General features: G+C 44.0%; 1 protein-coding gene across 8 annotated transcripts in view; it reads right to left on the minus strand.

Moving 5' to 3' along the window:
• Positions 1-26,521, minus strand: part of ITGA6 (integrin subunit alpha 6) — a 68,735-nt gene that overhangs the window by 23,155 nt on the left and 19,059 nt on the right. For 4 of the 8 annotated variants that reach the window (XM_059704081.1, XM_059704080.1, XM_059704083.1 and 1 more), the window contains exons 2-12: positions 13,141-13,265; positions 11,689-11,768; positions 10,298-10,553; positions 8,745-8,876; positions 6,889-7,005; positions 5,589-5,799; positions 4,717-4,910; positions 4,489-4,577; positions 3,684-3,802; positions 866-964; positions 571-632 (exon numbers count right to left, since the gene is read on the minus strand). In XM_059704081.1, the coding sequence (XP_059560064.1) occupies positions 571-632; positions 866-964; positions 3,684-3,802; positions 4,489-4,577; positions 4,717-4,910; positions 5,589-5,799; positions 6,889-7,005; positions 8,745-8,876; positions 10,298-10,553; positions 11,689-11,768; positions 13,141-13,265 (1,484 nt within the window). Of the gene's footprint in view, positions 1-570; positions 633-865; positions 965-3,683; positions 3,803-4,488; positions 4,578-4,716; positions 4,911-5,588; positions 5,800-6,888; positions 7,006-8,744; positions 8,877-10,297; positions 10,554-11,688; positions 11,813-13,140; positions 13,266-26,521 lie in introns of those variants that run through there. The other 4 variants (XM_059704085.1, XM_059704084.1, XM_059704086.1 and 1 more) reach the window with 2 other exon arrangements.

Here is a 26,521-nt window from a genome sequence, read left to right on the forward strand (position 1 = left end):
AACTCAGATGTGAAGGGACTGGCTCTGAGCTGTAGGGTCTGTCAGCATCAGAGCTGGAACCAGGAGCAGAGCCCAAGTCTCTGAACAGCCGAGGCCAGCCTTGGGGACACAGCTGCAGTGCTCCAGCCCCGGTGGAAGGAGGCCAGGAGCAAAGAGCAGAAACTGGCAATTACTCTGCCCTACTGGGCTCCTGCAGTCACTCGTCCACAACCACCACCCACCACCCACCACCACCTACCACCTCGCAACCGCAAAACCAACTTTCCACACTGCCGTTCAAAGACAGACATGGAGGAAACAGTCGTGGTAACAAATGAATCCTTTTCCAAGACATTCTGCCCCAAACCATCTGCTCTGGAAAATTCAAATGGGGACCAAATGGCAAGTGTTTCCCTCGTGTGCGTGCGGCGCCCTCCTCATGAAAGGGAAGACAGCGGAGAGACTTGATTCCGTAAACAAGAATGCACGGGCCCATTTTGGCCATTGCCGTTTTATTTTTCTGTTCTTTATGCAGAACTTTCAACCTGGCAGACAGAAAACACGTCGTTTTTAAGGGTACTAGGTACTTACATATTGAAGGATTGTAACCAGCGGGTTTGGCAGTATATTCGAAGCAGGCCTTAACCTTGAGGCTGTATAAAATTGAACACATACTTCTTAAAAGATGCATTATCGCAGCAGGAAAAAACCAACATGTTCCCCAGCTCTCAAATCCCCCCACGGCTCATTGATGAGCAAATTCATTCGGCAGATTCCTCTTCCCTCCGCCCATTTCTCAGTCTTCCCTGCAGCTCTTCAGGGCGATCGTGTGGTCACAAAGCAGACATGTGAAACCAAGGGGTCTGTGGGCACCTCGGACACTCACCAGATCCCACTGGGCGCCCCGCAGGCCGTTTTCTGGCGGAGATCGAGCCTGTTGGGTGTCACTGTGACGGTTTTCTGAATATTAATCACAGGCCGGGATCTGAAGACAAAGGAGTAGGAAACAAGGTCAGTCCTTGCCTCCTTGCATGTAAGATGAATTCATCATCTACACTGGCACCTCAGCTGCCCCATGCGCCTTAAAACCACAGGGGAAAATGTCCCCCGTGTAATTCATTTCCGCTATGACTGAAGAAAGTAACTGTTAAATATAAAACCCAATTCTGTAAAATTTACTTAAAGTTTTTAAATAACATTGAAAATTCTAAAAAGTTTTAGTTTTAATAGGTGTTTTTTTTCCATTGAAAGAGTAATAGGTACGACATGTAAAAGTCCCAGGGTTTTTCAAGCAAATAGTGTCTCCGTCCCCACCCAAGCTCCCAAGTGGCCTTGTGTATTCTCCCAGACACATCATAGTCTATGTTGGTTTAAAATTAAATATAAAAAGATACACCTAATTATTTAAAAGGGAAATCCCATGCTTTCTGTTGCTTTTCCCATTTATTAACGTTTTGAGTCTTCTCATATCTGTTCACATGGTTCCCACAGCTGGCGGGGCCGCGCTGTGCTGAGGTGACAGCGTGGATGTAACCAGTCCCTCATCGGTACCCATGCATATTGTTTCTGGCTTTCAGCCCTGACAATTCCTAATACATCAGCCCCGATACATTCCTAACAGCAGAATGAGTCAAAGAAGATGTATATTTTAATTATGAGTAATCTTGTCAAGATAGCCTTCACAAAGGTGACACCAGCATACCCCTAACAGCTGGGATGCTCACTATTAGGGTTTCTGCATGCACATGAGTTTAGTGACACAGGCGATCCTGCACCACAGGCCTCCATCTTACAAACATTCGCCCTTCCCTGTCCACCCCGGAACCACCATCCCCAACCTTGAGCCCTTGCCCTCCTGCTGCCGGAACGGACTACAACTTTTCTGCCCCACAATATCTCTGTAGGCAAACACCCGAGTCCCTCAACCTCTCCCCTCTGTGCTCTACCTCACCCCAACCTCACAAACACACAAGACGCCGGAATCCTACCCCGGGTCTTCTCACCGTATAAAAGCATCTTCTCTCTCCCTTACGTATTCACCTCTACTCCCCACAGCCACGGGGTCAGTGCTGGCCTGTGACCTGACCTCTGCACGGGCACAGTCCTGCAAGTGTGCAGTGGCTAGGGGTGTGAGTGAGATGGGGAGATACCTCTCGCCTCTGTCTCTCTCCAGCCAGAACTCAGAGCGGGTTCGTGGTTTCATTACCACACAAATTCCGTTAGGCTGACTGTAGTGGGCTTGCGGTGAACCCGGCCATCCTGGAGAAGTATTCTGGTAGGAAAACGCATTCCAATTCCAAAAAACTAGGTTGAACTTCTGGAATCAATCTATCAGGAGGCCAGAGAGGGCACGGGTCCACTCTCGAGGAAGGTGGGAGCCAATAAAAGGCCAACGCTGCCCACAGTCTGTGTCTCCCGTTCATGCTATTGTTATTTTACATCTTGGCAGCTGCTAGTTCCCAAGATACTAACTAGAGACACTCCAAGTTTCAAGAGCATATTTAAAAGGCAAAAATTCACAGATCTTTTACCACCAGTTGCTATAGATGCTAAAGTGTTTTGAATATCATAGCATTAAGGCTTCAGGGTGGCATAAATTTCAAAAGAAAGTATTTTAACACATTTTGGCCAAACTCTGTTTTTACTTGTTTTTTAAACACCCAACATCCGCATGCCATTCTGAGTATACAGTATATATGAATCATGAAAATTTTGCCTTTTAATACATAAAGCAAATCTTTTTGACCCAGCTGTCTTGTATTTAACTGGCATCTATTTATTAACTACCCTGAAGTTCTAAAATGATTTAATGGGAAATGTCCAGGGAAAGAGTTGGGAAGAGCGAGGGATCCCGCAGGATCCAGCCTTAAAAGCTCAGGCCAGTCCTGGGTCTCCGTTGCTTTGTGTGTAAAATAAGGGGGTTGGTTTTCCTTTCATTATCAAGTGATTTTGAGATTTACTTTCCTACTATCTATGAGGAAAAAAGGAACAAGTTTACAGGATTCACAACCAGTTTAAGAGGACAGGAAAAGTAAGGGTGTTAAAACGTCAATGACAGACAGAAGCAAGTATTTAACTAAAGACAGGTTATCTGCGGGGAAAGACTTGGTAACCAAATTTTGGTGCAGGAAGTCAAGTCTTCTTGATACTTGAGGGCTAGACCTCAAACTAAAACTAGAAGTTCAAATTGCTTTTTGATGGAAACTTTGCTGAAATAGTTGAATGTTATAGACGCTTCCACCTTTTAAAAATGTTGACTATTGTATGGTTGGTATCCATATGAACAGAGAGAAAAGTAGAGCTGGAGAACCACCAGGTAAAACACGGGGTGGATGCTTTAACCTAAGAGAGGGCACGAAGTACCTGCGCACTCCCCACTGTGACAGCCGGGGAGGTCAGGTACCCAGGACGGATGTATATTACCATCAACACAAACCACGGCTGAGAACTTCCCCCCGAATTCTTTCTCTTCCCAATCACATACACGTGTTCATTTAGTCACCAATTCTAACTTATCTTTTTCTCTGTTCAAAATTAGCGAGATTTTACAAAATAGGTTTTTATCACATTGTGATACTACTCACAAAAGAAAAATCCTCAAAATTCATGCCAGCTTTTGCCTTTTGAAGTATAGGCATTACAAATTTCAATTCAAAAGTCAAAATCTTAGTGTAACCCAAGTATTGAACATGCTTTTCACACACCTGAAAATAGTTACTGAATCTGACAGCGAGCCAACAGCAACATCAGGGTAGGAATTTCTATCAAGGTCCATATTTCCAGCAATTGAATATCCAAAAAAACGTGAATTACCCTCGAGAACCTAAAAAGAACAGGTCATCAGAATGGACACGGGGCCACCAAAATGAGCTTACCACCCATACTTTGAAAAAGACACACAAGTTTTTGAAATGAAGTTTAAGGGTTCACTAATAAATAAATTGTATTCAATTATAAATAAATCAGAACTAAGCATACATATGATGCATAAAAGTCACCTGACTTACCCTGTATCTCAAAGAATAAAAGAGCCAATTTTTGATGAGCTTGTTTACTATATGAAGTCAATCAGGGTATTTCAAACCAAACCTTTCTAACTGTCCCCCGAATGTCTTATTTTTCTCAAAAGCAATTTTTAGATTGTGGAGTCTGAATAATCCATGCAATAACAATCATCTCTTTCATTTGCCCGGTTTCCTCTCTACTTAGTATGCTACTCAAGGAAATGCATCACATACATGTCCACCTACTTATGCTGTCAGTGTAGAACAGTATTTTCCTTGGATTACCTTGATTTCTCACTTATCAAAGACATTTTACAATTAAAACAAGCCAGTCATTGCAGTTATATCTATTTCCAAGCTATCTTCAAATAATACATTTTTTAAGATATAAAATTCATACTCCTGTGGATTTGTAAGCTAAAACTTGATTAGTGGGAAATTCACTTAAACTTAAATATTCTATCACCAGGCAAAAAGCTCAGACCCCCCATCGTTATCTGGTTACCTGTGTTGGTTTGGTGTTTATTCCGCTCGCGGAGCCATGATAGATAAAAACTTTTCCATTACCATCATAGGGAGCTCCAACTGCAATGTCTGTTGACAACATCACATTGTAACAAACATTACATTTTTAAAACATTTCAATACAATGTCTTAAGTAAGATGCCATAAACACTGGTCAATCAAATAATCTCGCTACAAATCATAATCATTTCATAATCTATTCTTTTACCTGGGTAGCCATCTTGATTAATATCGCCAATATTTTTGACGGCAATGCCAAACATAGAGTCTTTGGTTCCGTTTAGACGAATTGGCTTGACATTTTTCCACCGGCCTTGCTGGTTCATGTAGACATACACTGCACCGCCAACCTCTCCATCTCTATCAAAATACTGTGGGGCTCCAATCACAATATCCTGCCACCTAAAAGCACAAGGAGGGGAGGAACGGTGAACCATCAGCTAAACAGTGAGCTTGGGGAGAGTACCACCAGCCCCGGTACAAGAACACAAAGAGATACATGGTAGAGAGGGCCCCAATTCTGCAATTTCTATCTCATCAATTGAAATATTTTTTAAAACCAAAGAAAAATTATGGAGGTAAAAACATGAAGCCAGTTCCCCGAGTTAGATCTAAGTGCAGAGACTCCCAGTAAAGATTCCACTCCCCTCCTCCTTCCACTCCAGACCCAAACTGGCACCACCAGCCACAGACCTATGTACTGAGTTTGTCTCCAATCCCTACTTTCAACAGGACATTCTAGATGTTCCAACAGCCCCCTTAAGAAACCAGAGAAAAGAACCATGTAGGTGTCATTTTCCGAGTTAATTTTTTGCCCCAAATTTTAATTCTCACAGACCCATTCCCGAGAACATGAGTAAAAACTAAAAACTGAAAAAGATGTAATCCTATATCCGAGAAGGGTAATGACTGTCTACTGCCAAAATATAAGTGATGGAGGCATGAAAGGATGCTAAAAATTTGGCAGCATCAATATTCTTTGAATCAACTAGCCTGAAAGGATGGCTCTTCTCAAGACCTACAGGAGCCGAAGAGGCCCCGATTTCCTGACAAGTGCGCAATGACCTAACATGCTCTCACCCGTCTTTGTTGAGGTCCACCACTGCCACGTCGTAGCCAAAGGAAGAAGCCAGGCCTTCTCCTTCAAATATGTGCTCGGGGAGAAGGTGTGCAGACTTCATGTCTCTTTTGAGCAAAACCACAGCTCCACTGTGATTGGCCCTCGGAGCACCAGATACAAAAGTGATGTCATCTTTAGAAGTGATCCCTTTCCCTGAGTCCAAAGAAAAGCCTAGAAAAGCAAAATACAGCTCACATCAACTCTGTGCTTTAGAGGCATCGAACACTGGTAACTCCTTTCGCTTCCCACCCCTCTCCTTCTGACCCTCCCCACCAGCTATCACACTCATGATATGAAAGAGTCGCGGAGATATGACACAAGTACAGAGCAGTAGGCTATTTCACTGCTTTCTATGGAATATATTAAGACTTAAAGAAAAAAACCTATGCTATTTAGCATCTGTCCAACTTGAATCATGAAAGATTCATTACTCAGTTTGAACCTTATTTTAATATTAGAACTGTGGTAAAAGGAGATCAAATCAGATACTCAATTACCAGAGCAAACTGACATCAGATACACAGAGATACAACCTGACAGAATAACAGAGTGCATGTTGTGGGGTTCTGCTATAACCAATGATTCGTAATGTCCATCCTCATCAATCCCCTTGGTAATCAGGCAAGCGCAAATGCCAACTTCATCGATACACCACAAGCAGCATTTCATTATTTTGAACCCACTTAGTTCTCAGACACAAACATGCAAACAAAACCATGATTGATGAGCCACAGCATTTGAGAACACACGTAAACAATAGGGGTGAGCAACTTATCATCGATATCATTTTGTCAGGAGGGGGCGGAAAGCATTAGAACATCTCATCGTAAAGCGTCAGGTAGGACGTCCGGTTACAAATACAAGATTTAATTGGGAGGCAGATATAAAAGCCCCTATCAAGACCATTCAAATTAAGCAAGTATTTCTGCAGAGGCGAGGCAGCGGCAGAGTGGTGTAAGACCACCCTTTTTTATTGGGTTTTATTTATGCAAAGTTTCACCACTACTGTTGCAGTTCTCAAACTGTGTGCAGTGAGTCGAGAAATAGGATGAGCCACCAGTTTAGAGCAGGGCGATCTAATCGAACCCAGCTCTGAAAACCATCAGGCAGCAGAGCCTCCCCCGCAGCATGCTTCTCGTGCGGGCTTCCCTTGAAATGAAATAGAAAATAAAAAGATTTATGCTCTGTACGGATCCAAAAAAAAATGTTTTAAATGACCATGACCAAGACAATGGATTTGTCGTCTGGGAGATCACAAACCTAGGTAGCTATTCATCATCACGTCAGGGGACGTGTCGGGCTGCTCCTGGGGAGGCTGTGTTTTATAAACAAACTGATCGGGATCTGTGTAGGAAACGCTGGTCAAAAACAGCAGGCCTGTGCACGTGCGAGAAGTGGAAGAGACGGAAGAAAAAGCAATTACGCCGGGTAGGAGGCGCCACGGCGACCACCGTTCTTGCTGGATGATGAGGCCACCGCGGCATCTGGCAACCCACTCTCTCTGCCAGCCTCCCAAGCCGCAAGCAGATCATTTCATTCCCAAAACCCACTGACTTTTTGAAATGACAGATGCACAGACAGCGTGGACAACTAAAATGTAACCATAAGAACTTGGGCTTTTTTCCCAGGCGGCCACTTTTGAGGAAATCCATTCTGAAAGCAGCAAATGTGTCAGACCCAAATGTCCCAATGGCAACGCAGCTCGGAAAACCCACGGGCCTCTGTCCTAAAGACCAAAGTGTTGGTTTCTTGCCCAGAGCCATTAAAATGAAATGTTTCTCGCCATAAACTTATCCTTGAATAATGCATTTGAAGAGAGGTTGTCTGTTAAAATATAATCGAATAAAGTATTGGTTTGGTGATAATATTTACCTAGAAAAACCGTATTTAGTAACTGAGGCTGAAAACTGCTTGGCCCTGTGTCCCCTTCAAGTCCTGCAAAGCCACTCACACACCCAGCAAGAGGGGCAACGATACTTATTTTACAATATTGTTGAGAAGATCAAATGAGACCTGTAAAGCATTACGTAGGCGCTTGACAAGTAGTTAAGTATAACTTTTCTCTTTCCTCTTCTGTGCCTTCACACTAAGTTTTTAATTTTTAATTTGGGGGGGGGAGTGTCTGAAAATTTTTAATTAACAGTTCTGTTTATACATACCTATATAACTAGAATAACTTATTTTTTAATGTTATTTTTCAATTAAGTTGACATTTAGAACAATTTTTTAAGAATATGTTTAACACATTATTTAGAATTATTCTTATGTTTATTCCTATTTTTCTCTTTCCATTGTTCCAGTAATATCTTTAAGCATATGGGTTCTTTTCTTAAAAAAAAAAAAAAATAGGTTACTATTTGGGTTTAGGAGATTTTTTACATTTTTTCAAGAAATGCACAATAATTATTCTTTATGTCACCTCATACTAAGAATTAAAGCTTTTAAAAGCCTTTGAGTAATTACCATAATGCACATGAATAATTTAGGACCCCATTAGTAATGCAAACACGCCTTAGGAGTTAAGGAACGGGCACTTAGCCATAATCTGGGTGTCCCCACGCTACTTCAGCAAGTCCTGCTCGGCCTCGGCTGGGAGGCCCTGTGCCAACCCGCCAGGGCCCGGTGACACGAGGCCCCAATCCAGAAGCAGGGCCAACCCCTGGAGAAAGGCAATCACAGTGGAAGGACTTGAGGGTCTTGACCCGACACTTAAGAGTAACTTCATAAATGTGGCTCTTAGGAGTAGCTCTGGAAAGAGGCACTAAAGAGAGGGGAGGCAGCTCAGCTCACTGACATCCACGCATTTATTCTCAGCTGCACGAACAGCCTTTTTCAGGTTGCAGAGGCCAACACTGGCTCAGGAAACAGACTTCCATGCAGAGGACAGACGATTTTAGGAGGAAGTAGGTTTAGTCCCCACTCGAGGGAGCCTAGGCCAGAAGGGAAGGATCGCAAGCCGCAGAACCACCGAGGCCTAAATCAAATCCCAGCCAGTGCAGCCGCAGGCCCCTGGCTCCACCTGCCCTGTTCTCAGCCCAGAAGGCCAAGGTCTCGGGAGGTCAGTGTCCCCCAGAGGCCTCTGCAAAGGTAGGCGTGCCGTCTCCTCTGATTCCTACCTAAGTAACTGTTAGCAGGAACAGGAACTAGACTCTCGTCATGGTCAGTCTCTCCACCAACTTCATAAGGCCCATCTTCAAAGATGTTCATGTCAAAAAAAGTGTTATTCTTTTGTTCTACGCGAACAATCCCTACAGGAATGAAATGGTAAAAAACAACAACAAAAAGTGAAGATGAAACAAAATAAAACAGGTGGATCCTAATAAAACATTCCTCATGCTATCACACTAAGTACAGCAAGAAAAGTTAGGAGGAAGAAAAGGCAGAAAGAAAGAAATGACTTTTGAGGTTACTGAAGTTAAAAATTATGTCCATGTAAATTTTTATGTTAAAGAAAGTTGTTCTTGCAATAAAAAAAAAAAATGGCCCATGCATTTTCATGAATTATCTTTAAAATGCCATGAAAGTAGGTGAAAATGGAAAGTTAACTAAATCTACAGAAAACAATATTTTAAAAATGATATGAACCTGATGATACTTTACATTTTCTATAAGCCAAAATTGTTACCTTCTTTACTGTAGTGTAAGATGAAATTAATATTTTGATCTGTTCTCCACTTTAACCAATATTTCATTTTTAAAATTCTTCATTAAAAAGATTTTCTATAATAAGCCCACTATGTGACTTTTTAAAAAGAGTAACCTTCTAAGCCAGGGTTAATAAAACAACAAGACATGTTTCCCGTAAATGAAAGCATAAATAATTGCTGGGTGTTTTTATTGTATCTGTTCTTCCTAAAATAAAACTACTTCTAAATTAAATGTGCTGTTTTGATTAGGTCGAAATAACCTGACAAATACCGTTATGTGAAAGATTCGATTGGGGGTGGGGGGACAAAGGATACTGCTGCCCAAGGTCACTACGGATCACATACAGAGGAAGTGTTCTCAAGGATTGTATCTAACAGGAATTTCAAAACTTGGAAGTTTTTTAATGGAAAGGAAAAGTTTTCCTAAGTTTTTCCTGACTAGTGAAAATGTTATAACATAAAATTTATCTGAATGACTTCCTCAAAATGTGGCCCTTCTTCCCCCTCCCCATGCCTCCTTTTACTACATCACAATGATAATTAAACAATGCCATAAAACAACTTTTCTGAAATCATCATCTCAAAATTCCCTAATCTGCCATCTACCCTTCTAAGTCTATTAGCAAAAGACAGCCTTGTAAGATAGCATAAAATGAAAGGAATGTCTATATTAACACACTGTTATTTGCACTTGACAGACTCAATTCTTATCCGTTTTCAGATCACTACCTGAACAAATATAAAACAGCAATACTACTAATGTTAATTACCATATACTCACAGAAAAAGTTAACTACTTGTATTCATGTAAATTGCTGGTGGAGAAAAAATATCTCTTAAAACATACACTTGCACCATTATTCGTTTTTAAAAGTCATATGATTTAGAGATTTGAATATCCTCCCCTACTTAAAAGCTCATTATAACACTTTTTGTTTTAATTTAAAGTTTACCAAACCTTGGTGCATATCACAGAAATATAGTCACTCTAATCTCTATTTCTAAAAACACACACGTCATACCTTTCCAGTTATAGGTTCCCGGGGCTCCGAACACAATGTAGTGAAAGTCTTTAGTAAAAGTAGCTGCTACGCCTTGCTGGCAAGAACCAAACTTTTCATGGCCTCTCAGTCGGCCATCACAGAAACTCCAGTCTCCTCCATCCATCTCATCTTCAATCCTGAGGTTCTGACTCAGGACATAACACCTTCCAAAGATGTCTCGGGATTCCTGCTTTGTGTTAACATGTTGTCTTTTTTCATATCGATGAGCACACGTCTGCAAACAGATGGAATAAAGTAGCCCATGCATGTCTACAAACCTTATGGTTTTCATTACAAATGGATACAATTGTCAAAAATAAAAAGGATGTTAAATGTGCACTCATCCTGGAATTGGATCCGAAACCAGTAAGTCTTCCCCCAAAGTGTCACTACGAAGACCTTTATCCATAGAAACCATAGGACTTTTTGTCTTATTTTCACCCAAAGAATAATGTCCGGTCTGAACACTGAATGCCAATCTGTAATGCGCAGGAAATTTATTTATAAATTAAGCTCATGCCAGAGCACGAACAATGGAAACACCTTATTTCATTTTCTTAATTTAATTGGCTTGGTGGCTGTATAAACCTTCACATCAGTATGTTTCTGAAAATAGCCTGTTGCAGAGGATAGAAGCCATGGGCATATTTTCATAGGAATCAGGCAAACATAGCCAAACCAGACATTTTCCTGTTACCCATACTACTCCCTTATAATCCTAAATCCTAATTTATAACCTAAGCTCTGAGGTAGTTTATCCTATAAGGAAGAGAGAATTACACTGCTGGGAGAGATGAAATCATCTCTATAGTTTTACAGGGTATTCAAAGCTGCATGCACGAAATACAGGCTGAAAATACTTGACAACATCCAAGTCTATTTCCCATAATACAGCCCTTCAATATCAGTATTCAATGTCCAGTAAAATTCTCATTTTTTTCTCCAAATTCTATAAATATTTGTTACAGCAATCGTATTTTGAAGGAGACACGAAAAGATCATCATACTCCAGCCTGGGGTTCACTTCCCAAGTCACCCAACATAATCCATCTATCAGACTCTCTCATTTTCCAAACCACTTCTACTCAAAGAAGCTCAGAATAAATCATGAGAGTTTAAACAATCTGACCTTACGTCCCATGACCATTCCCATATATTTTATTCCTCGTCTGTAAAAGTACCTGGTTCCTGGGGCCATGTCCAGCTTTGTTTTGCTTTTTTTATTCTAAGACCATCTAGAGTTTGAGATAGTCAGTGGGATTTTGTTAATAAGTTCTTTGAGTTTGAATGCTCTAAAGAAAGGCACTGCTGTGCTCACTGCGGTGAGCGGGCACTGGGACACTGTGGAACGAACACGCTCCTCTACTCACCACCACTTTGCCGCCGGGACCCTGGCTCTGCACAGTGACCCCCATCCACTGGTCCTCCTTGCTTTCCGAGGTAGGGTCGGCTGTGGGAAGCAGCACAGGTCACACAGTTAGGGCTTCACAGTGACTGAACAGGCGATGAACCAACAGATGAACAAAAACACAAGACACGTTTCTAAACAGCATTGACTCCGAGTGTAACTGCTTAGTAAATTCAGCTACCCGGTCCCGAAAAATTACCTCTCATCTTAAGAAAACAGACGGGTGATTGTTGGTAAGACTCTTGCATAAAATTCTTTACAAAACATACACATAGGCTTACCAGGTGGCCCTTCACCCTCTGACACCCAGTGTCCCGACTACAGAGAGGTATTTGAAAAGTTAAGACTTCCAGCTTCCAAAATCCAACTACCATCCAAACTAACAGAAAGTGTCCGCTTCTCTACACACTCCCAAATCTGCTACATGCAGCATGAGCTGTTCTCCTCAGGTTCATTTTTCTACTGATGCCAAGAAAGAAAGGGGTGTATTTCTTTTCACTCCTTCTGCCCCCCAAAAGAAAGAAACCACAAATATCACCATGTGCTCATTTCAATACCAATTTGAATTTACTGTATGACCTTCTATCCAAATTTTTGCCCTTCCTCAATGAGAAGCATGGCAGGCAACAATTTTCAATCTCGAATCATTACAAAAACTATGGAAACTAAACAACTTCAAGTAGACAGAAGGGAAATGCCAAATGTTAAATAAAAAGCGATTCTGTCTATATTACCAGTGGGTTTTCTTTATAGGTCACTGCCATTGACAAGTTTCCCATAATTAACATGTATTATTTTCTAATCAGAAAAAAAGTCAGTTCTAAAAGATGAAAAAGCAAGAGAAGAACATAAAAATAAAACATGAATCGACAAATCTACTCAGGCCACGTATGTCAAATGAGGTTTGGTTGGAGCTTCTCAGTCGCTAATAATTGCTCTGCCCAACATACAGTCCTCACAAAACCAGCCTGTACCTGAGACCGTAGGGCAAAATTTACCCATGTTGGTCGGCTCATTTCAGAGAGATCTGAAATTTAAAATCGGCTTTCTCCCAAATACTTAACGGCAAGAGAGAACTTGGGGCTGCTATGTACAAGACATGCACATTCAATTCTCTTCCCTGCTCTGAATTCAGCTTTTCAACAGCCTCCTGTAGAACTTCAACACGTCGCTAGGTGGCAGCATCAATACACCGTATCAGGGCTAGGAGGAGCCGCAATACTGTGCATCTCAATGGGATTAGAAAGTAGTAAATGTTTTCCGGGCAAACAAGAAACAGTTAAGGCTGATGCAATTAAAAGTGCCCGCCCTCTCTCCAAGAATGCATGCTGGTCCCCCTTTCCTTCCTCATGGAAAGGGCAAGCGGGGTACCGAGGAGCTGGCCCAGGGAACACCGAGTGCGCGCAGAACACACCATCGTTGTCAAATTCAATCCGTGTGCACGGGTCCCGAGAGGTGATGTCGCAGCTGTACAAGCCTCCTGTCCGGTTGGCCCTCTGCAGCGGAAGGGCCACTGCCCGAGGGGCCCCCACCAGCAACCTGTGGACAAAACAGAGAATTGGGGCTGTGAGTTTAATGCATCTCAACCAGTCAGTGCCGAGATACTGGGCTTACGCTTTGTCAAGGAGTCCACTAAGTCTCTGCAGTCTAGGCAGGGAGGGCGAGCAAAGGTAGAGTCCTGTGGCTGCAACACACACACATGCAACTCCTGCGCAAGTCAAGCACAAGGAGACGGGCTGCTGAAACCAAACAAAAAATACGGCCGTCTCTCCCCTCGCTCCTAGTACAGCAGCTCTCTCCCGGGTACGATTCTGTTGTTTTAAAAGACAGTTTTCATAGAACATGACCCCTTCCCCTAAGCCAAGGAGATCCAATGGAACTCAACAGACAAAACCAACAGTCAGTCTCACAATGGAAGGGGGGGAAATTGTCACATTAAACATAACAAGTGATAGAAAATGTCAATTTCTAACGTGTACTGTGTCTTCCAGAGGAATTTTCCAAAGGTGATTTCCACTAGACCCTAGATTTCAGCTTCTGTATTGTTAAGTGAGTTAAACCAGAAGGTATTAGACTGGCGTGGCTCTAATGTCATGGTGGCCTATGTGAGGGGGAAAAAAGAAATCTCAGCTTGTAAATGTCTCAAGGTTACCAAGTCAAACCCCAAGGACAACCAATCACAAACAGCCAAGGAGGCTTTAACCTATAGCTGATGATCAAGTCCTCTCCTTCCTTTGCTTCCTTGCCTTGTCTGTATCAATCTTTCCCCCGCTCCTACTGCTGGAGCACTCCTAACCTCTTCCATTTTAGCGATTTGAATCCATTTTTGTTCAAATAAACTTGTAAAAATTTTAATATGCATGTTTACTTTTTTTTTTTAACGATACTGATTTAGCACCTAACCTTTGACCAAGATAAAACTCAATGAATTCCTCTCTTTTGCAGTGTTGGCCTCTTTCCCCATCAATTCTTACTAATCTTGGCAATCTTACCATCTCTGACAAACTCCTCCACTATCACCCGATCGGTCTTGCATAAAGGATTCAGGGAGGGTCTGGGTGGTTCCGTGTATGTACTAGACATCGTAATATTGCTTCTTTCTTCCCACCCCCAGTGTTCTTGCTATCTCCTCTAAGAGGGGCCCCTAACCCAAACACACAATCCTCAAAATCTCAGTTTCACAGCCAGGAGGGATCTTTGGAGACCCACATCCTTTCTGCTGGGTTCCTTTTGCTCACGCTCTTTACTCACCAGCAGTCTTAAAATCTTTGGGATCTCGCTGACTGGTGGGGACAAATGCTTAAAGAAAGAACACACTCTTGACTGGACCGAGAGAAATGAGGCTGGAACTGAGGAAAAGAGCTGAGAAAACGAATATGAACAAACTACCAATTCCCCCAAACAGAAAACAAGCCACTCCTGGCCTTTAAGAAATCCACAAACCTCAGACACAGAAGCAAAAAAAATCAACCCACAAAGCAAACAGTCCCTACCCTGCCTCTGCTGTGATCCACTGAAGGACTGAATGAATTTTTTTTAACCAATGCAATGCAGTGGGTGCAAGGTAGAAAATGCACTCAGAAAACAGAGGGAAACCAGGCTGTGCCCAGGTAGAGCCAGTGAAGCAGGGTCTCACAGACAGAGTGAGGCGTGACTCATGTGGGAACACGCATCCCTAACACCATCGTTCCTCCCAGACCCCTGCCCAGTCAGCCACCACCTCCAATCCTCCCTACCCTTGAAAGGACGAAACTAATCACACCAAGGTTCAGAACTGGAACTGAGTCTGAGCAGGACCGAGGCGGAGTCCTTGGTGCCTGGAACTTCTTGGCATTGCAAGGCCAAGGGCCACAGGGGTCTCCATGGAGCCACCCCACACCTATTCCATTCATGTCCATGATCCCAGGAGCTGTGACACATAGCTGAGAGGTGAACTGGCCTGGACTGTGAGCAAACAGGTTCAATTACCTGGCAGGTATGGGGACGGAACCCTGTCCCAGGTCCTGGCAGGGATAAGCCAGGTGTGGGGGTCAGAATCACAGAGTCACGAGGTGTGAGCACTGGAAGCACAGAGAGCACATCCCGCCTCTAGCTGTACGGGTGGAGAAGAGAGACCTGTGGAAGGAGGGCGATTGCTCTGCCTTAAGATCTATCTCACAACTAGTTGGTAGCCAAGACAAAAATTACTTTGGAGCAATGCTTTCTCCATCCTTTTAAAAGGCTTCCTAGGAACTAGAACGCAGGACGTTAAGGCATTTACCACCCGCTGAAAGGGCAAACCCTACCCAGATGAAACACTGAAATAAGACCTGCACTGTATGCAAGACTCAATGAGGGAAGGCAGAGGGGAAGGCAGTGCCACAGCACAAGTGGGCGGGGTGAAGATTGGGGAAGAGATTTCCTGTAAAGGTAATCAACTCCGACCGGAAGGCTCGAAGGAGCAGCCCAGAGTTCCAAGATTATTACTGTATCTCCTCTGACCACCTCCGCTCCTCCTCAGCCACGCCCAAGGAGGCTGGCAACCTACCTGGGGCAGGTACGGGGCTTGTTGTTCCCTGTGTACTGTACTTGCTCATTCCTTCGCTTATTCATTCCACAGTCAAGAGCCTCCTAGGCTGAATAAGGACTCATCCCCTACCCTTCCTGCCAAACTGTCCCTTGTGGAGCCAGAGCCATAAGCTGGTCATTAATCCACAGGAAGGAAGAGGAAAGGCGAGGGCGGGCCAGAGTGCTGTGCGCAGCCAGAGGAGGGCGCCAAAGCCTGCCTGGGAGGAAGGCATCACCCAGAGGTAACTGGAGCTGGGGGGGCCAGGTGAGGAGCAGAGAGCCAGAGGGAGGGCGAGAGGGAAGGAGCCAGAGGAATAGGAGTGATGAGATGGAGCCATGGAGCCCCACACTTCCACCGCCTGCTGTGCCCTGCGGGAGACAGGTGTTTCCTTGCATCATGTTGTGTAAAAAGCTGCAGAGATTATTCCATTTACAGAGCAGCGCTTCCTCCCAGCCCCTTTTCTCTTGGCTGTGTCCTAGGGTTTCTCCCTACTTGGTACACCTCCATCTTCCACTGAGTCCCTTACCCTTGTGGCTAAGGCACCACCTGGGATGGAAGAAGGCAGGGGTGCTCTGTGGCCTTAGGCCCAGGCCCGGGCAGCCGAAGGAGGAAGAGCAGACACTCATGGGGGGAGGGGGTGTCCCTGGGACCACACCTCCAGGAAAATCAGCAAAACCATGATTGGTGGGAGGGTTCAGTCAGATAAAATCAGAGTCATGGAAAAGGTAAGGTAGCGCCTCAATGGGAGAACACAGTCACCCCAACCAAACTCAACAATTGGCAGGTGTCTTAATCCTCAGGGTAAAGCTAAAGCTGCCGTCTCTGGCTCAGGAAATGGGCAAACTCTTCATTCTGCTCAGAACCAGCCTTCATCACAGGAGGACACAGCCATCAGCTGAGGCTGCGCCTGGCAAGAACAAATCAAAAACAGAGCTGTGTCCAGTCAGTGACACCGTCCCTGGTGCAACCCATCTACTTCCTAACCCAAGTCCTTCAGGACCCTGGTCTACGCCATTCGGAACAAAGCCAGCTCCTGAGCCAGCAGGGAGGGCACAGCTCCCGGAGGGACAGTCTGCATCTAGGGGACCCTCGGGCCACACCAACACCCAGTTTCTGCTCAAACCCCAGCTTCCTTCCCTTTGCCCCCAATGCCCTTTGATGCTGGATTCAGAGTGAGCAGCAGGCATCTCTGGGCACCACGGGAAGATACCCACAGCAGCTCCTGGCACCCGGGCAGCAGCTGCCGGGCTGTTCAGCTCATCTCCCTTAAGAAGCACAGCAATAGCAGCTGCTCTTAGTGCTGCCCCACCCAGCACGGGTGGAGGAATCCAGAAACAGTAACAACGTTCAGAGTGACAGGGACTAAGCGATATAAATTATGGCCTCCAATGGGAAGTAGTGGAAATGAACAGAACAGTGTCTAAGAAGCCTATTTCCATATCAGGTCCAAAGGAAAACTGCATCAAGGAAGGGTAAGAATTTGGGTTTAAACTAAGATAGTTTTAGACACCAAAGGAACAGGAAAAATTATTTCTGAAATTGCTTTCCGCATGGCAGTGGATAATGACCTCCACTATTTTAAAGCCATACTGACATAAAAACGCCTGGGGATTCCAACATATTGAAAACCCACATTTAGAAGACACAACAGCCCTAGCTGGTTTGGCTCGGTGGATAGAGCATCAATCAGCCGGCCAACTGAAGGGTCCCTGGTTCAATTCGAGTCAAGGGCACAGACCTGGGTTGCAGCTCAATCCCTGGCCCTGGTTGGGGGCGCATGCAGGAGGTAACCAATCAGTGTTTCTCACTTCGGTGTTTCTCTCTCTGTCTCTCCCCCTCCCTTCCACTCTCTCTAAAAATCAAAGGCAAAAATATCCTCGGGTGAGGAGGAACAAAAATAAAAAATAGAATACAGGACAAAACTGATGAGGAATAAAATTTGAAATAGCAAAATGCAATGTAAAAGGCTATCTACACAAGTGAGACTGTAACTGAGAATATAATATAAATTCAAGTCTTTGAGTCTAGATCAGAATTCTCGGCACAAAGATTCAGGACTCCCTATCATGCTATTAACCACAAGGTTATTTCAACAAACTTATTCAAATAAGCCACACTCCTGTTTCCTATAGTCAAGTTCTCACCCAATTAGCATACTTTTATATAACTACTTCAACCAAAAGTCTTAAATACTGGGGCACTTTCCAAACTCTGGGGACAATAGCAGCTTTGCTTCATTGTTTTTGGCAATAATTCATTTCCTCAAGGATTAAAGATCCTGCCTCCAGCCATGCAACTTTGTCTCAGGAAACATGAAATATTGCTTCATTAGAACAAGGACACTATTATTGCTTAATTTAAAACACAGCCTAGCCTTCTTAGTTTGTCCAAATTAAGCCTTAAAAAATTTCAACTGTTACCTCTTCATTTAACCCATCTTCAAAGTTAGTTTTTTTTTAATTTTTGTTAAAGTAAAAAATACAAATAAAAAAAGAAAGAACTTACAATGGAAAGCAACCGACTCCAAACTCATCCCAAGCCCCACTCTCTGGGCAAAGTTTTTGTTTAAATTTCTGAATTTACTTTTAAGTCTAGATATTGTTTATACATTTATTTCTAGATATATCAGCTTTAAGCAATACTTGTTGACCCCACAATATGAAAAGAACTTAAATTACTTGCTATTTTGTCTATGTTTAATAACTATATTACTTCAGTTCTTCTCCTTGCTACCCTTTAAGTTTTAAATAATGCATGTTAACCTCTACTTTTTCCTTCATCGACTTCTAACACAACCTCTCCATTCCCCAGGCGGTGACATGACGCTATCAGCAATCTAACCCTTTCTCCCAAACTTTCCCCTTGGTTTCTCCAAGGCCAACCATCTGTTAGCTATACTTTTACATTATCAGAGCCATTACCACTTACATCTTGTCATGTAACCACAATTCGGTCATCTGTTCTTTAATGCAAACAGGTAAATATTATTCAGTGCTGAACCACACTGCACTGAAACGATCCTCTTTCTATCTGAGACCAGTATCAGAAGCCCTCGACCTCAAAGGAAACTGTTCCTAGCATCAAGGTCAGACTTATCTCACATTCTATCAATTGGTGTACTTCGCTTCTGGACCATGACTTTTGCTTTTCTTGGCTTTCCTTTCTCATTGCCTTTCCTTCTCCTTACATTGTTTATTCTAGCCTCAATCTTTCCTACGCTCCCAGTCATACCTGCATGGAATCAGGACCTCCCCGGTCCCAGTTTCCTTCTCAGAGCCCTTGCCCCTCCTGCTACCACCCAGACTGCTCCTCTGGCCTGCTACCAGGTCCTCCTGGGACTTCCCTCCCTGCCCTCCTGGGTTCCCACATTTTCCTCTTATTTGAATTACTTTCTTTTTTTAAAAAATATATTTTATTGATTTTTTACAGAGAGGAAGGGAGAGGGATAGAGAGTTAGAATCGTCAACGAGAGAAACATCAATCAGCTGCCTCCTGCACGCCCCCTACTTGGGGATGTGCCCGCAACTAAGGTACATGCCCTTGACCAGAATCCTGGGACCCTTCAGTCTGCAGGCCGACGCTCTATCCACGGACGCTCTATCCACTGAGCCAAACCGGTTAGGGCTGACTTACTTTCTTAAATAACACCCTAAGGAACACTATATGAAGGGTAAACTGAATCCCTGCATAGACAAAAATGTCATTATTCCACTCTCCCCAGCTGGGTAGGTTGGGTGTAGGACACTAGGGAAAAACATTTTCTTTGATGTTAACACTCTTATTCTTTCTAGTATCCAGCGATGCCAATAAAAATTCTGATGTTAAGTCCATTTTCCATTTCTTTGAGGGCGACTCTGAGGCTCTCCACTTGCCCCAGGTGTTGTGAACAGCGGGACAGTGTCTGTGTGGGAGCCTTTATTCGCTCACTGCGCACTGTGCGGCCTCTCGCGGTTTATGGACTCGGCACATCACTTTCCAGGAAACACCCACCCTGCATTGATCGTTTCCCTCATTCCATTATCTTTGGATGAATCTACCTTCTCTTTTCCCTCTCCTCTCTGTGGTTCTGGGATTTTTCAACTTTATTTCCTCGTCCTTCTATTTTAAATTTCAATTGAATTTAAATTCAATAAAAATTTAAATGTCAGCACTTATAATCTCCAAAAGCTTTTCATTCTGATTGCGTCTTTTACATAATGCATCCTATTCTTCTTTTGTGAATTTAGTATGTTCTCAAAATTCAGAGTATTTCAGTATTTTACCTAGAAGTCTCTCCCCTCCCCTGTTCTCTTCCTGTCCCTGGATCATCTGTGTCTTCCCGTTTATCTGTTGGTTACTGCAGTCACCTTTTCTGCTGCCGGCTCTAATCCTTGGCTCTCCTGTTTGGCTGTTGTGGGAAAAGGCCCCTTTCTGGCTGGGTCTCGGCAGAGCAGTTCTGAAAGGGAGCCCTGGGAGGGCCTGCTGCCTGAGGTTTTCACTTCAGGCGCAGTGGGCAGGGAGCTGTTGTCAGGCTGCAGACCGCTCCGCTAACGCTGGCGGAGGACGGCTTCATCCTTGGGGTGCCAGCATTCACACGAGGATCCCTACCCGGTTTGAAAACAATGTCACTGCCTCCCTCGCCTCTTCTACAGGAATCCATTCTTTTTTATTTTTAATTGAATTATAACTGGTTTAAGCTTTGTAAAACCTGCCCATGTCAACATTTCCATCCCTCTCCCTGCCAAGGAAGTGTTATGGGTTTTTGTTTTGTTTCTGGCTAATAAAGGCCAGCAGCCTGTACATGCAGAGTTAGTGGATGAGGGTGTCATGTGGCGTCCATGTACCTCCACAGAGACCTTCCGCTCCAGAGCCACGCCTCCTTCCCAGGCCACGCCTCCTTCCCAGTCCCCGCCTCACTGATGCACTGATGACCCCCAGGTGGCCACCGGGGAGAAGCCCCCTCTTTCCTCCGTCCCCACCTGATTGTGACTCCTTCCTGTAGCAAGGTCGCAAAGCAGAGCCCACCTGTTTTCTGCCTTTTGGTGATCTCCCAGCCACCACGGAGCCCTGAGGAGCCTGGAGGGAGGTGCACCCAGAGTACCACCTGGAACCCCAAGTCAAAATCCAGTATCTTGAAGGAATCAGATTTTCATCGCAGCCTAGTTCCCCCGCAGTTGAAGGCAATGTCCTTCCCAGCTGTTGCCACATCTCTTTAGCGCTGCTACCACCCCTCACACGCCAGGTGCAGGCCTACACACATAAGACTCTTTCCACAGAAAAAAATCCAGAAAAGGTGTGCTGTTTTGCCACTTTGTATATTTAGGCTTTTATGATGTAGATGAAATAGTTGATTGACAACATTTGATCATTTATAGAAAAGTGTAAAATAACATATTAAACATTCTCTTAAAATAGTGTTATTTGTATTTCATGAAGGGGTTTTGTTCAAACTTCCTGTTTCTTTGACATTACTTCCTAAAAGCAATGTCTGAGCCCGTTTTCCAGAGCACTTCCAGGACATGTTAAAGTTTATAGCAATATCCAAGACTTGCAATCTGGATGCCAAATCCTGAAGAATCGTTACCAAATGGAGGAAAAGAAATTTAGCTCACTTCTTTAAATCAGTTTATTTTATTTAAAATATCTTAAAACCAAATTTAACCTCTTTCCACATCCACAATTACAACTGATTATGGTCCTTTTAGGCTAATGTGTTTATAACAGAACTTTGTGGTTCACAATAAAGTAATCAAGAGGGCAGCTGTCACAGGAGAAGGGTTTTATAAGGCTCAGATATAAGGCAGGATAGTTTGGGGGTGAAAAGAAATCTTGCCTTATATTCAAGGGTGTACAGAAAACAGCTCTTCAAGACCCCCAAATCAGAGAACATGGCGCTTTGGACAGACATCATAAGAAAGGCCCTGGGCCACACCTTCTCTCCTGCAAGCTCTAGGCTCTTCTGCACAAAGGCCATGTTGTACTGAGCCAGTTTTGGTCATCGGACTATCCACAAAGCACAGCGTGGTTAAAGCCTGCAGTCCTTAGCCAGGCTGACCATACATACAAACTCCCCCAGGACCTTTGTCCTGGGCCCCCTTTCATTCTCAAAAAATGCCCTAGTGTGGAAGACACATTACACCGTCACCCCAGCCTCAGATATACAGCTGGCAAAGGAACTGACTCATGCAGCCGCTTGAATGTAATGATGCCCTGCTTGGAATTCCAATGGCGTGGCCGGATCTGGCCGTGGTTCCACAGGCACTGTGAGTGCTTTGGCCCGGGAGGCCCTGTGCTCAGTCTCCACAGGAGCAGCCTGTCTGGTCACCAAGCTCCGCCGGTTTTATGAGAGTCCTTCTCCCTAACCAGGGGACTCTCCAGTTGTCCACTGACAGCAGCACTGTCCCTCCTCCGGCTGGAGAGGGAAGTGCCTGCTTTCCCAGGGACAGTGGTCAAGAGGGAATGCCACACCCTTCCACCATCCCCTGGCCACCAGCAGCAAACCTGGTAGCCTGGCAAGATGGCGAAGGGGTTCTGCCCTTTCCCCCCCTCCCTGCTGCACCTGGTGAAGAGAAGGAGAGGAGGCATTAAAGCTTGTTAACGCTTTCACCCAAACTGTGCATCTCTGCCTGTGCCAAGTTCCTCTCAGGGGAGAGAGGGCCTGGCCTGATTCTCTCTCCTCTGCAACCAGAAAATCAGTAAATAATAATAACAACTATATATATAGTTATTATTATTTACTGATATATATATATATTGGAGATTGAAGAAATATACCTGAGATCTCTGCATTCACCAATATTGATACTCAGCAGTCCTGAGCATTAGCAAATATTACTGCACCCTGGTATCCCTTTGGGCAGATCTGCTGCCTGCCGCCCCAACTACTCCCTGGTGTCAAGGAGCCCAGTTTGAACTCATCTGAGCCCCCAGTTTTAGGGAAACAAGGATGATGGTTCATAAAGGACCTGCCCAGGTAACAGTGAATTACACGGCCTGCATTATCGCCTTAATAATCAAAACAACTAACCACCTACAAAGAACTAGTAGGAGGAGAAAGATGGACAAGGAAACTGACTATATTCCACCTCTTTCTGAATCAAACTAAAATGATATTCCATTGTATCGTTTCAGAGGACTCCCCAGAATGTCAAATCCCTCCACAGTCTCAGCAGTAAGATTAGGCACCAGGACTCTTCACTGCAACCCTAGGTGGCTACTCCTTAGGCAGCCCAATGCTCTTTTTCACAAGAAGGGCAGCACCCTGAGCAGTGAGCCAACTATGACACTCTGTAATTACAAGTCCTTCACATACACTTCTATTCAGATATGTCTCAGCAACTTAGAGACGAATAAACCAAGGCTCAGACATTACCTGACATGGGTAGGACTTCAAGCCCCATACCCTTCCCACATGCCGTACCCTTCCCAATACAACTGGTAGCCATCCCTCCGCCATCTGGCCACACCCCGGCCATCTACCATCAGTTGCCCCAACTCCCCTCACTTCCGGGCACACAAAGGCCTTGCTTGGTGCCTTTGCTCACTGTGCTTCCTGCCATCCTGCCCCCACCTCACGAGAGCTCTCCTTACCAACAATTTCCAAACTCCAGCTCCACGCTTCCCATATGGATTTGCCTTCAAGACCCTGAGCTCAACTTTCACTTTTTCCAAAGTAAACTTGCCTGGATAGGCTTTCTCCCAGCTCCCCTTTTAGTGGGCTATAAACTCCTTGAGGGCAGAAAAGTAGTCCTATTTTATTTTTGTAACCTCAAGGGTGTTTGGCCAAGAAAATTCAAAACCTATTTAACTATACAAACTGGCTGATCCAGTTGGGCAAGTATGAGTTACAATTCACAGTGGAACAAATCTGTTTACCTCCTAGCCTTGAGCTTCCACATACAGAAATCAGATTAGAAGGCTGAGGCTCCCTTTTCTCTATGAATTATAAGTCTCACTTTCAAAAGACTAGATTTCTCATAACCTTCCAAGAAATCACATAATAAAAAACATATCCCCTACCTGCAAGTGAAGGCAAACGGCCTGTCATTGTTAGCAATGCCCTGGCAGCGCTCCTCTCCCCTGCTCTTCTATTAGGCACTCTGCTCGAAGTTTATCAGGAAGTGGACACTATTTCCACCACCCACTTCACAAATGTGGATGCAGGTTCAGAGAGGACAAGCCACATGCCCAAGGTCACACAGATGGTTAAGTGACGAAATAGGAGCTGTGCTCTGCCCTCTCTGATCTTACTCTAAACCACAAAACCCACACTCTCCTTTCTGCTTGTTTGGACAAAAACATCACTGAAGCACTTTGATCTACCCACCTTTTTAAAAAAGAGCATCTTCTGCGCTGGCGGGTGTGGCTCAGTTGGTTGGAGCTTCGTCCAATGCACCAGAGGGTCGCCAGTTCGATTCCCAGTCAGGGCACATGCTCAAATTATGCGTTTGATCCCAGGTCGGGCGTGTATGAGAGGCAACTGATTGATGTTTCTCTCTCTCATGGATGCTTCTCTCCCTCTCTTCCTCTCTTTCTCTCTGAAATCAGTGAAAACATCCTCGGGCAAGGATTTATTTTTTTAAAGTATATTACAAGAAGGTGGTTGGTTCTAATTAAGGTCTATGGGTTTGAGATGCATCTCACAAGGGCCCAAAAATACTTGTTGCCTTTGTCTGTATCAAAAATCAGTAAGTTTTGTCCTGACCTTTCCAGAATTTCACCAAAAAAACACTTTTTTCCTGTCTCTTTGGAGAAACATGCCAGAACTGAATCCAGTTTCCAGTGACTATGAGACTCCTGTGAGGTAGGAGCCTGAGGGTTCCAGTTCTTACCTGACTTGGTACATTTTGCTACAGGTATGTCTCTGACCAAGAACAAGGGAACTCATGCAATAACGGAACACCCAAAGCAGATCATGTTTTATTACCCACAACAGTTAACTCCTCCTCCAGTTCAGAAATCTCTACCATCAACCAGAAAAAGAAAAAAAAAATGTGAAATCATGTCATTCATCTCAACCATTTAAATGGAACACCAACACGGGTGGTCAGATCAGCAAAGTGGAGAGGGCAATGAGGAAGGAATTCTGGTTCTCTTCCTGGCATCACTTTTTGGTATGACCTTGGTTCCACACTTGCTTCTACCTTCTCAAAAATAAGGACTTAAATAATCTCAAGGAATGAAAGCCATTAGTACCCAACAAGGTAAAATTACAATATACCTGGCCTACATTTTAAATGGCCAAGAATTGTACTTCAATTCCACACAAATTTATAACGTATAGGTATAAATACAGAGCCAGCTCATTTTCAGAATAAAATTATTGGCTGAAAGGGCTGACCAAGCAACTCCTACCGGTAAGACATCACTCAGCTGCAATAAAAATGCTGTTATCTACTGCAGTAAGGAAAGGAAAAATAAAAGTCTCCAAGCAACCCTGTTCTTTCAGTTTCACAAAGCAGCTGCCAAGATCTTGTTAAATGTGGCCTTTAGTCAGTTCCTGTGCTTCTTTCTAAAAGATCATGTACCTGACTTTCGAGGTGCAAATTACAAGTGTCCAGTGAACTGTCCTTTCAGGGAACAAGTCTAAGAACCTATATGAACTGGACCATGAGACCACACTCCTATCCTTGACCTTCACACGGTGCTTGACACAGAGCAGATGCTTAGTAAATTTCTGTTAAATGAACAAAGTGTGTTTTATAATCTATCACCGCATTCAACAATTTTAAAATTCAAGTATGTTGTTCTCAACCAGGCTTTCATATGGCAGTGTGCCAAGCATCAATATTATCAGTGCCAACTCTTTTTTTAATTTCTTAAAAGATTTAATAGCTCATTTATAAAAGAATCCATCATTTTTCAGTAAAATAGTTTAACAAAAACCAGGAAGAAAAAGGGAATAGTTAAAAAGTCATCGTGCCCTGGCCAGCATGGGTCAGTGGTTAGAACAGTGGCCTGCACCCTAGCAGGTCGCCAGTTCAATTCCCAGCCAAGGGCACATGCTTGGGTTGCAGTTTGGTTCAATCCCTGGTTGGGGTGCATGCGGGAGGCAACCAATCTCTCATATCAATGTTTCTATCTCTCTCATATGGATGTTTCTCTCTCTCCCCTTCCCCCTCCTCCTTCCACTCTCTCTAAAATCAATGGAAAAAATATCTTTACTCCTCGGGTGAGGATTAAAAAAAACCCAAAACTTAAAAAGTCACCATATCCATTTTATTATTCCAATAACTTAAGAAATCCAAATTTTTCAGTATTTTCTTCAGGAAATTAATAAGATCACATCGTTTATTTTCTAAACAAGATAACTGAAACAACAGGCTTAGTAGCCATGCCAGAGACTGCTGGCTGTTGCCCGATAGTAGCTCTCCCCTTTTGCCATAAGGAAAGAGTTTCTGAGTGGGCGTAAGGCCCCGTGAATAAAGATCCCAGCCTCCCCTTCCAGCTGGACCTGCCACAGAACTCGATCCTGATGCAGGGACACATGGCAAAGTGTCACTCTGCTGCAACCAGGACTCTCCTGTTGGTGATGGCACCCACAAGCCTTTGGCTCAGGACTCTCCTGTTGGTGATGGCACCCACAAGCCTTTGGCTCTACTCCTCTTTGTCCCTTTTGTCATCCTGCCTAGAATGTAGATGCTGCCACGGCGGACTCCCAGGCAGAGGCTGCACATGGTACAGCAACAAGGAGGACAAGTACTGGCTCCTGACAGCTCAGACCAGCCACCCAGACGCTCACATAACAGGGAGACAAAAGCGAGATCTT

The sequence above is a fragment of the Myotis daubentonii genome, chromosome 7 (assembly GCF_963259705.1).
Source record: "Myotis daubentonii chromosome 7, mMyoDau2.1, whole genome shotgun sequence".
Classification (NCBI taxonomy): domain Eukaryota; kingdom Metazoa; phylum Chordata; class Mammalia; order Chiroptera; family Vespertilionidae; genus Myotis; species Myotis daubentonii.